The 12,535-nt window shown below is 30.7% G+C and overlaps 1 protein-coding gene across 1 annotated transcript; it reads right to left on the minus strand.

The window, feature by feature from the left end:
• Positions 1-5,854: 5,854 nt before the first annotated feature.
• Positions 5,855-9,959, minus strand: LOC137813480 (protein kinase STUNTED). Its single transcript, XM_068615771.1, has 10 exons — positions 9,544-9,959; positions 9,340-9,437; positions 8,819-9,068; positions 8,051-8,728; positions 7,708-7,956; positions 7,451-7,614; positions 7,286-7,365; positions 7,031-7,178; positions 6,792-6,941; positions 5,855-6,446 (listed from the first exon to the last, which is right to left on the minus strand). The coding sequence occupies exons 1-10, from the start codon at positions 9,710-9,712 to the stop codon at positions 6,204-6,206; spliced, it is 2,229 nt and encodes a 742-aa protein (XP_068471872.1). The 5' UTR covers positions 9,713-9,959; the 3' UTR covers positions 5,855-6,203.
• Between the last annotated feature and the right edge of the window lie 2,576 nt (positions 9,960-12,535).

Consider the following 12,535-nt stretch of genomic DNA (forward strand, 5'->3'; position numbering starts at 1 on the left):
AATCATAAGGACTCATAACTAATAATACGTGTTAAAATTAGTGGGATAAACAAGAGAGGTGGTGAATTGTTTTCACAAGATTTTCGCAAAGTTTGGATGTAAAGTGAAAAGTTCTGAAAAATCAACCAATTGATTTTTTTTCAACTAGTTGTTTTCTAGAAACAACAGATTGTTTATACCAGTAGAGAAAGAACAATGATTAAAACAATGTAAAAGAGAAGGGATAACACAAAGAGGTTTATACTGATTCACTTTTGACCAAGAGTGATGACTTTCTACGGCAAGTGCACCGCGTTCTCAGAAGTAAGAATTTGTCCCTAAGGACAAATATCGATCCTAGATGGAACAATTGAATTATCAAGTACAATATTCGCTAAATATAAAACAGAACAATAAAAAGTTAGTTTGAAAATTGTTATAATGACAAGAATTAACAAGAAAACAAATCAAAGAATAATTGCTTCAATCGGAAAAATAGGCATTGGGTTTCATCTTTCTCACTCTCATATATTTTGATTAGCATGTTAATATTAAGTTCTTTGATTGAAATTGTTGTCCATATAAAATTCATTTATATCGATTCTTTGTATATAAAATTATTAAGATTGTTCCCTAAATATCGATCCCTCGCATATTTATAAGAACAACTTATAATCAAGCTCAGATGTTAATAATAATTAACAATTCAAGTCTATTTCTAACACTCAAATATGTTAAGTGTTGTTGTTTAGGTCAGAACCCTAAAAATACTTTCCATTCAGATTTAAGATTCTCAAACATGTCACAACTATTTAGAAGCAAAACAATAATACCAATAATCAATCAAGAACAAAATATTATATCATATTTAAATATCACCTCAATATATAAGAGTTCGAACAGATTACTCCCAATTCCAAATGGTATAATTAGTCACGCATACTTCTAGCACCTTCCATTCTCCCAATTGGTTACAATTCACTCAATGGTGTTTTCCTCTCAATCTAACAAACCATGGTTGAGCCTCTAGCCCCCTATTTAACCTAATTTTCAAGTGTCGAATTTGTTTTCGGCATATCACGAGTAATTAATCACTCCCTAAATAGGATTAGGGAGAGGATTGGGCCATCATGGGTTTGGGATAAACCTCAAACCTATAAGAAAGCTATAAATATAAGACGATCCCAAAGCAAAAAGGTAATAATTTTATAACTACAATATTTGTAAACTAGACATACTCATCGCTAACTTGAGCGTCGGAATGTCTTTGCAGGTACTCACCCAAAACACCAAGAGAACGAAGAAACAAAGAGCTAGAAGAGACAAAGAGCTAAAAAACCGTAGAACCGAAAAGATTGGAAACTTGATAAAAGAAATCCAACCCTATTATTAACGGTTTTATTGCTAACGAAAAATATCACATTTATTATATTTTTAAAAAATTGAAGAACTTAATTAACATTTTATTAATAATGAAATTAAAATGAGCAAAACAAATAAATTATGAAAAAAATGTTTATGTAACTCCTTAACAATTATTTGATATAGCCTATTAACCCCAATACTCAAAACAATGTATTAGTGCAATATCAGCAACTCCTGGATCAGCCAAATTATTCGGTGCACTTTGCATTTTTATCATGCATCAAACATTAGCAACTCCGCCAAATTAAGAGGTACGACTTTGCTGATATAATAAAGCATAATGGTGCGATGTTGACTCGATTGCTATTACAATCACCTCACACTACTGCAACAAAATTTCCCCACAAATTGACAATTTTAGCTTTTTTTTACATTAATCACGGTAGTTGATACAATACATATACACTTAAATTAAGTTTAACTCACTTTAAGATTTTACCTGTATTATGATATATAATGAGTAGTCCGATAGTGATTGACTAATCAGTTCAAAATTAAAATAAATTCTAAATAAATTTAATATTATAATAAAAAACAAATTTTAAGTTTAAATTAATCTTATAAAATATATATAGTATATGCTATAAAAATATGTTGATTTTTAATTGATTTGGGATTTTTGACATAATTACAATCAAATAATTCTGAACGTGTTAGGAAACACAAATTCAGATTGAAAGTTGAGACATGGTAAGAGTTAAAGTTTCCAAAAACATGGTAAGAAGTGTTAAAGTTTCTAGATATGTTAGTGGAATCCACTTTTATTTTATAGTTTTTTAACAGAATTGGTGGAAATCGTATTCTATCATATCAATGATTGATGAGTTTTTTTTTTTTTTATGTTTTCATGTTTGATATCTTGATAATAAAATTGTGCTGGAAATCCTAAATTAACTAATCGGAATTTAATTTTTATGTTAAATATCCTTTACATAGATTCTATAAGAATTTAGAAAATTACTTTAGAGTAGAAGGGGTATATTTTAAATGATTTTTGAATATTTTATTATTAAAATGAAAAAATATATATAAATAAAAAATTTAGTTATTCAACTTTCATTTCAAAAGAATCATCATTTTTAATTTTTCTTTCCTCTCTCTTCTCTTTAAGATTCTAACCTCCTCACCATTTGAGCTAAAAAGAGAAAGCTGGAAGGTCTCAGAATGAAAAAAGATGCAAAGAAAGATTGAGCATTTTTATGTTTTATCACTCAGTCGCCACCTAACCCTAGAAAAGTAGGATAAATAGGGGGGCTAGGGGTTCAACCCTAGTGTGCCAGATTCAGAGGAAAACACCATAGAGTGAATTGTAACCAATTGGGAGAATGAAAGGTGTTAGAAGTATGCATGGCTAATTCTACCCTTTGGGATTAGGAGTAATTTGCTAAAACTCTTATGTATTGAGTTGATATTTTATATATTAATATTCAGTTCTTGATTGATTATTGGTATTGTTGTTTTACTTTTAACTTTCCGTGACAAATTGAGAATCTTAAATCTGACCGAGAGGTATTTTTAGGGTTCGGACCTAAACATCAATATTTAGCATATTTTAATGCTAGAGATAGACTTGAAATGTTAATTGCCATTAACGTCTGATTGTGATTTCTAAGTTGTTTTTATAAGTATGCGAGAGATCAACATCAATATTTAGCATATTTTAATGCTAGAGATAGACTTGAAATGTTAATTGCCATTAACGTCTGATTGTGATTTCTAAGTTGTTTTTATAAGTATGCGAGAGATCGATATTTAGAAAACGTTCTTAAGAATTTTATATGCGAGAGATCGATATAAATGAATTTTTTACAGACATCAATTTCAATAAAAGAACTTAATATTGACATGCTAATCAAAATACATGAGAGTGAGAGAGATGAAACCTAATCCCTAATTTTCCAATTGAAACAACTAATTCTTTGTTTGTTTTCTTATTGATCAGTGCCAACATAATCACTTCAAACTCTTTTTATTGTTCTGTTGTTATATTTAGAGAATATTGCACTTGATAATTCATTGTTCCTTGTGGGATTGATATTCATCCTTAGGGACAATTATTACTTCTGACAAACGCGGTGCACTTGCCGTAAAAAGTCATCACCTGGCAGCGAGGATTACAAGACTGCCCGACCAGAATCTCTAATAGAGTAAGTTCAATTTTTACTCTTATCTTTGAGTTAAATTTTGAACTTGTAGATTTGTCTCGATCTAAGTTTACGCATGTGACTCTTTTTACTTTAGGATTAATCTTTGTTATCTCAGAGTCCTAGTGGTATAGTTAGATTTTAATCAGGACTCTATGGTGCAGGTTAAGCTACTCTTGAAGCTTTTGGTAGGCTTGGGGCTCTTAGTGAGCATCTGCTCAAGTAAAGGTAAAGGAAGTTAGTTTAAATTTTCAATAGAATCATTGGCTAGAAAATCTGGATGTGGGGTGACGTGGTCACCAGCTCCAAATTTTTGATTTGCATGATTTCTTGTTTTGAATCGATTGGAAATTGAGTGAAATTGAAGTGTGAAATGGTAGATATAGTAGATGTTGTAGAATATATATGAGTTTGGAATTAAATGAGTTAATGTAATGTTTGAGGAGAATTGGTTGTTTGATTTTAAGTGATTTTGATTTAGAAATAATATATATGTGTAGATTGATATACTGGTTCAATGACTTAATGAGAGTGCTTGTAAAATTATGAGCAAGCATGAACTATTAATGTAAATTGTAGATTTATAAAGTTATCAATTGAATGGAATGTTGGTTTAGAATTTTACAGGCATAATAAGTTTATGCTGATTTTTTCTGCATATCTCGCTCAGGCGAGATAATTTTCGCTCAAGCGAGACCTAGGATAAAAATCTGGGTGCTCTTGGCTTAATTTTCACTCAAGCGAAAGAATTTTCGCTTGAGCAAGACCCATTCTCGCTCAAGCTAGAATATATAATTTTTTTTTAAAAAAAAACAGTTTTTTCTTTCTTTCTTTCTTTTAAAAGGTTGGTTTATTAAATTTTGTATAGCTTTACTTAGAAATTATGTAAACCTTTATTTTGTGTATATTTAATTGAAAATTTATTTAATTAGACATTTATATGATTAGTAAATGAATTGTTGTGTGTTTTGGAAATTCTAAAAATTTGGTATGATTTATTTGTTTGATGTTGGATATTTTGAGGTTCAGAATATGATATTTTGTCAAGACATAGTATTTTTAGGAAAGAAAATACCATATTAAGATTGTTTAGAATGTGCATTGACTAGGGATTCGTCTAGAATGAGATATCCTGACTCTCCTGGGATAATGAAATCATATAGATGAAGTTATTTAGGTGGTGAGAGTCGAAGGAGATTCATATGAATATGTAAGTTGTTTGAAAGATAATTAACTTGACTTATTATATGAATTAACTCTGTCATACTAGGAGAGATAATATTAAGATTATTTTATGCGCATAGCTGTATAGATTTCACAATAATATGATATGACAAGTGCAGATCTCTGAGTCTAAATCAACGCACAAGTCTTTCGAAAGTAGAGTCAAGTGTCTGTGTTGTGAGTCAATAGAAGTGTGATATATGAAATATGAATTATGAAATTTTCTTTAGACACATGATGGTTTGAGAACTTTTATGAGACTTGATACATTATGTTGATTATTTTGAAATTGAAATTATATAGATTTTTTTATATATATAACTAGCTTACCATGTGTTTTGTTTTGTGTTTTTTTCTTTATATGTGATGATCGTGTTTTACATGAGAGCAAATGAATAGAGGTCCTAGTGAGCATCTAGAGGATTGGATAGATTTAATTTGATTTTTTTTATTGTTTTTAAACTTTTGATGTATATATTAAATCTATATGAAGAGAAATATCTTTTTGAGATATGAATATGAGAAAATAGTATTTGTTTATATTTTAATTAGATATTATATACATAATATATTAGCAAATATGAGTAAAAATAGGATTGTTACATATTTTTTAAAGAGTAAAATCTATCTTACAATGTAGGTTGGCCATATCATATCACCAATATTTGTCTAAAAATATGATAAAATTATAATATACATTGACATAAGAGAATATGTGAAGGTTTTATCTAAAAGTATGATAAAATTATAATATAAAAGTAGGATACAAAATCCTTCTTATAAGAAGGTTTTATCTAAAAGTATGATAAAATTATAATATAAAAGTAGGATGCAAAATCCTTCTTACAGGATGGTATCAAAACTTATTCAATAAGAGTTAAATTCAAAATCCATACTTTAAAATAATATTAGTTCTGGCTTATTGTTGAATTTATTAAATTATCTATCATTAAATTGTTATGCGATAATTCACAAATATTAAATTCTGTAAAGTAAAAGTTTTAACTTAAAAGTGATTCTGCTGATAGAATTAGATAATCCATATTATAAGAAAAAAAAAAGGAAACAATGCAAACGCCACGTAAGAGAAATGATCATTAAATTTATTAAACTAAATACACGAGAACATTGAAGATACAACTTTTATTTTGGCACCAGAATACAGATGATATCAAGGGTTGAAAATGGCACCAAGTGTCCTAGACAATGAAGGAGAAAGGGTAACTAGCCTTACAATTACAAGGCATAGTGTCCTAGACAATGAAGGGAAGGAGGAGGGCACACACAAACAACCTCTCATCCTAAACCCATCTATAAACCTCCACAGCACATGCCAAAGATACAATGGAACATGCCACACACCAAAATTATCTACAAAGGATTTAGATTCAAAAACACAATCCTTGTTCTAGTAATTGCCTAGAACTTTGCTTAATCAAAGCTTGATGAACGGCTCCACCTCCCTCTCAAGTAGTCCTCCAATGACACGTTTTGCTCAACACTGCATATGGAGAGGGAATCATCCTCCACATCACGCAGAGCAAGGTTAAGGTGTGACTGCAGATTGGAAGGTGAGCAAGCTTCATCATCAAGCATTTCTGCTGCTTCCATAGCATGAACTTCTACTCTTGCCCTATTCACCACTTCACTATCACCTCCAAGGAGCTTTGAGATCTGTGCTCCAATGGAACAAATATCAGAATGAAATGTTCAATATGAAGATTAGGACTCTGATATTTCAACTCATCTTAGAAGTGCTTATTATCAAATCTATCCAAATACAGTCAAGTTCCACAAGAAAAAGTTATCCAATTGAAGCAAATAATTTTTTTGACATTTCTATGGTATAGGTAGGACTCCATTTAGGATATGCTTGAAGGAATTTCTCCATTTAAGTTTTTATAAAAGTCAAATTTATCTTTTTCTTCTAAGGAAAGTATGCAAAAACTCATCCAAACAAATTCATACTATCTCTGTTTCTATATATATGTATCAAATTATAAGTTGTAGATATCTCACAAGGGTCATTGGTGGTCTAGCTCTTGGAGCACGCCTGATACAAAGTGTAGCTGCCAAGACCATCCTTTCCATCTCTTCAGGATCATAGTTATCACCCAAACTGGGATCTAACAGTTGTAATACCTTCCCACTATTTAGAATTGGATTTGCCTGCAAAAAGTTATTTCTCCATTATTTACATGTGAATATGTAAGAGTGTAGCAGAGTAGGTGATAGACTATAATATTACAGAGACATACCCACATGACAAGGCTCTCTTGACCTTTGGGATAATCACTACTTATGGGCTTTCTTCCTGAAAGGAGCTCAAGAAGCACAACACCAAATGCATAGACATCAATCTTGTCGTTTACTTTGCCATACATGAAGTACTCAGGAGCCATGTAACTGCATAAATGAGTGGTTACATAATTTAGAAATTGGAACTATTTAAATGCAATTTCTGTCTGCAGAATGTGTTAATGTCCAGTTATGTGGGAACTGAAAGTACAAACCCAAAGGTTCCAGCAACATCTGTGCAGATTATATGTGATGATGAGGTTGATGCCCATTTAGCAAGTCCAAAGTCAGAGAGCTGTGTTAAAAATCAACAAAGCAGCATGAGGCCTAACATGTACAAATGATTCAAATGAAACTCAACCAGTAGAAGGATACATTACCTGGGGTTCAAAATCCTCAGATAACAAAACATTTGATGATTTTACATCGCGATGGATCACAGATTGGCCTTCATTATTATGGAGATAATCCAAAGCCTCAGCAACACCCATTGCCACCTTGTATCTCTCGGTCCAACCAAACACAAGTGGATTTTTCTTATTACCTATTTTGTAATGAAATGAAAAGAAGAAATTAGAGAGTTAACAAGGCCAAATGGGTTGAAAATAATTAACGGTGACAAAATAAAGCAGTGTACCATGGATGTTCTCTTCAAGGCTTCCTCTTGATAAGAAATCATAGACCAAGAGAAGATTACCATCCTCAAAGCAGAATCCAAGGAGGGAAATAATGTTTGTGTGATGCAAGGTTGTGATAATTTCTATTTCTAGAACAAACTCCTTCAGAACATCATCAGATGGCTTTAAGATCTTAACAGCAAGTTCCTTGCCATCAGGAAGGCAGCCTCTGTATACCTGACTACTTCCTCCTTTCCCAATCAAATTTTCTGAAATCACACAACAAACCATGTTAAAAATAAAACCTCTTTTTTTTGACAAATTGATCTTAAGTATCAAACAGGCACAAGATAAAATAAGCACCAGGCAAGAAATTTGATGTTGCCAATACAAGTTCTTGGTACTTAAACAATCTGCAACTGGATGAGTATTTCTCATGAAGGCCCTCCAATTCCTTAGGAATGCTTCTCGTGTTGTGGTCAGGCAAAGGGGCAGTCCCTATTTCAGCATCCACTGGAACAAGAGCACCACTCTTGCTATCTAGAGCCAAAAACTCATCCTTATTTGGGCCACAATAGTTTGTTTTTTGCACAAGATGCGCATCATATGAAAGATCTCTAGAAGGTAACTGCATTGCCCATTGTACTACAGAGATCTGGCGAAACGGCGATCTTTCAGAGCATTTTCTGTCAGATATAATTGTCCTATGAAGCAGTGGCCAACCTGGTTTAGAAGCAGAATCATTGGTCTGCACAGACACTATTGCCAAAGGGTTCTCATGACAAGCATCACCACAAGACTCTTCTTCTAAATGGTTACAACATAAACCAAACAGTGCTGGGTTTGAAGAACAAATAGAGCAACTCTTCTTCTCAATGAATTCTTTAGAATCCAGAAAAGCCTTAGCCAAACTGTGATCTGAAAATTGACCAGAACCCTTTTCCTGAATCCCGGTACCATCATCATCTAACACTTTTGAAGTCTTGCCAAGTGTCCTGTGAATCGAACAAAGCACCCCAGTTGTGGGGTTCTGATCAACTCCTGCAACAGACACATCCACTCAGAACTCTACACATCATGAGATTCACAATCTCACACCACAGCACAGAACAAGGAAAATTCAATAAAAACCTTTCATGTCGGCGAGAGTTGCGGGTGAACCATCTCTCTTGAACACAATTTTCCCATTATGAACAGCAAGAACCCAACAATCCTTTGGTAGCTTCCTAGCACAGTACCTTGCCACAGATATACATGGCCGAATCCTATGAAGCCCTTGAGGACTTCCAACAATGATGTGCGTTGCAGAATAAGCATTGGCTTCTCGAACCAGGATTTTCCTCACTGATGAACCCCGACATATTTTGAACTTAAGATCCACCTGAATAACAGTTTCCACAAAAAAAAAAATTAAAAATTACAATTCACATAATCAAATCAAGAATTACCCTCACCCTTTAGGCTAAAACTTCATTTGTCACTTGGGTTACAACTTTAAATGTGTCCCACATGACATAAAAATATGCAATGTTAAGAAGGTTTCTGTAGCCATTTTGATCACTATCAACAATAGGGACAAAACCACCGACACAATTTAAAACTCCGAGAACACGACTGAGAAAAAGTTTGAGAGAGATGCTGAGAAACACAACCTGTTTCAAATTGCAGAACCCTTCGTAGACAGCAAGCACAGAGTCAAACGCTTTGACAAGTGAAAACAAAGAAGATTTCCCATCTCGATTAACAATTTCTGCAGCAACCCATTTGACCAAAAAGAGAAAAATAAAAACTGTCAAACTCCATAAAACCCAAAATAGAAGAAAAAAACCATGGTGTGATGGGATGGTTATAGATACCATCATTCCCAAGAACATGAAGAGCAAGCACAACATCACAGGGCTGAGCCACTTTAAACAAAGCCCAAGTGAGCAACTCGGTGCTGTGTGAGTCCATCTTCACTCCGACGACCACCGTCCGGCCACCATGGCTGGGCTCCCCGGCAGCGGAAGTTGGCAGCATTTTCATGATTCAGTGCTTTACCGTTGTCCTTTTATTGTCGGTGATGGCATGAGTCATGAATGACACCAAAAGTTTGAAGGGGGCTTTGGAGGTTGGAACAAAGTTTAGTATGGTTTTGAAGCTCGTGCGTAAGTGTATGTGCGCACCAAAGTGGAAAACGAAAGGCGAAGAAATTATCAGTATTATTATTTACTATGTTATTGTGTTGTGCTTACTAATAATACTACTGCAACGGTGATGCTATGAGATACGTATTTTTAAGCATGGGATTGTGTGTTATTATGATTTAGTGCGCGGGTTTTTGACCACTGGGTCCCACCAGTAAATGACATCATTGGATCTAAATCTTTTTCATAAAAAATATAAAAGAGTTTGCATCGGGATTTGAAATCTACCACCACCTTGTGGTTCTTTTGGGTCAACGTGGAAAGGGATTGTTTTTCAGAAGTAGTAGAATTATACATAGTTACTTATGTTTTATTTTATAATTTTTTATATTTTTTTCATGAATTTTTTAAAGAATGAATTTTAAGTTTAATTTAATTTATAAAATTAAATTGGTCTATGAAATATTTTTATATTTAGTTATGTAAAATTTCATATTTATTGATAATTTTAATCGATAAATTTATTTATTTTCAAATGGAATATTATTATTTTAATGGATAGAGTGATTAGAGAGGCTATGTTTGATTTGGAAAATAAAATGAGTTTACGTAAGAGTTAGTTTTGCTTTCTGAAAGTTATGGCAATTGAATGTTTGGTGCATCACATAATTATTGTAAAGGTTAGCTTTTACATTTTCATTTAAATGAAATTAATTATTTTATTAATTACAACATTTAACTTAATTAAGTATTGTTTACACATGTACTCTCCATTAGAGGTAGCAATTTAATTTAGCCCACAGAATTTGATCTTGATCTACATGGCTGAAGGCTGAAAGAGTTTATAGATAAATGGTTCACATAAAAGAAACAATCATGATTGAAATCTTAAAAAAAGTCTTACAGAAAAGTATAAACCTATGCGTTTCAAAATAAAATTCTATAAAAAGTTAATAAAAAATCATTAAATTAAAATTAATTTTAAAATAAAATAATTAATTATTATATTAATCAAGTTAAATACTATTTTATAAATTAAAAAGTTATTAATTTTAAAATAATTTTATTATTAATAAAAAATTATAAATTAATATTTAATATTAATTATCAAAATTTTAGTTACTACTTTATATATTAAATTAATCTTTATAATAACTAATTTAAAATTTAAACTAGTTAATAATTAAAATTTTGTTAGTTATTGTTAAGTATCAATTTAAAAATTATTTTATAAATTTTTATTAATGATATAAAATATTTAATATATAAATAATTTTTATTTAAAAATAATATTTAATTTAGTCAATATAATAATTAATATTTTTTATCTAAAATTAATTATTAACTTAATCATTATAATAATTAATATTTTTTTATCTAAAATTAATTATTATTTAATAATTTTTTAATGAGTGAATATTTAAAAAATATTTACATTAAAGAAACCTTCATAAAGAAAAGGTTAATTTCTTTAAATATTTATAATATAATATAGTTTAAATTCTTAAGATTTGCATGGTAGTTTAATATAACTTAATTACAATTCTCAGACTTACAAAGAAAAAAAAACTTCATAACTCTCTTATCAATCATTGAATACAAAATTCTTTATACCTTTTTCCAACTTTAACACAAGACTTTGGTATTTGTGAAAATAAAAAAGTCAACATTCGCATTGCATCTTACAATAATACACAATATTTATTATATGTTTTCAAATAAATAAAATATTAAATCCCATATGATATTAATTAAAATAGAAAATTTATTAATATATATATATATATATATATATATTGTAAAAAAATCAAACAATGAAAATCAATTATATTAAAATTAAACCTTATTTTAATTATAGCTAATTATTATTATTATAAATTTTCAAACTAATATTTTATAATGATTGTGTTAATTATGTTATAACAAAAAAAATCATCTTCAACACTTTGTCTATTCATAAATGAATATAAATGCATTAAATACACTTCACGCAACATTAAATGTTTATATCTTTTTAAGCAATATCATTTACTTTAGTGAAAGGGTTTTCAACCAAATTTAAGTAAAGCATAGGACTCTATGAGACCGATAGTCATTTCAAAGTTCACAGGGACATGTCAGACTGTACATTGGTGTGAAGTAGTTTTAGTAGTGCATCCTTCGAGAGATCTTTGACATTGACTTGTGTTTTGTGATATCTTCTTGGTAGACGTAAATTTGAGATCATTCTCTGAAACACAGAATAAGTTCATAAAGATTTTGTTGGGTACAACCTTAACTTAAAATATTGTGTTCATGCATATCGTCTTATGATACTTTCGCTCATTAAATGAAGTAAAAGGAACATATGTGTTGTATCGTCTATCAAACGAAGCATATTACATCTTACATGATCTGTCTTTTATAAAATTTGCGTCTAACAAAAGAAGTGTTTTCATGATTAATGTTTTCTTGCTTAACAACACTTAATTAATATTTTAGGGTATGTTGGATAATATTCTAACACATAGAAACATAGTACTCTAGGCTAAGACGAGTATTCTTTGGAATGCAACCACTCCTAACTAAGACGAGTATTATTTAGAACACAATCACTCCTAGTTAAGACGAAATTTTCTTTGGAACATAGTCACTTCTAACTAAGACAAACAAGGTTTGTATAGAAATTTGATCACACAATTGCTTATTAGAGAAGGGTAACATCTTAACGACATATAAAAAA

Source organism: Phaseolus vulgaris, chromosome 1, assembly GCF_051622355.1.
Source record: "Phaseolus vulgaris cultivar YP4 chromosome 1, ASM5162235v1, whole genome shotgun sequence".
NCBI lineage: Eukaryota > Viridiplantae > Streptophyta > Magnoliopsida > Fabales > Fabaceae > Phaseolus > Phaseolus vulgaris.

Coding starts and splice junctions, on each gene's coding strand:
- LOC137813480 (XM_068615771.1), bottom strand. CDS start 9,712: ATGAAAATGCTGCCAACTTCCGCTGCCGGGGAGCCCAGCCATGGTGGC. Junction 9,438..9,543: donor TCATGTTCTTGGGAATGATG/GTATCTATAACC, acceptor GGGTTGCTGCAG/AAATTGTTAATCGAGATGGG. Junction 6,447..6,791: donor CTAGACCACCAATGACCCTT/GTGAGATATCTA, acceptor ATTGGAGCACAG/ATCTCAAAGCTCCTTGGAGG.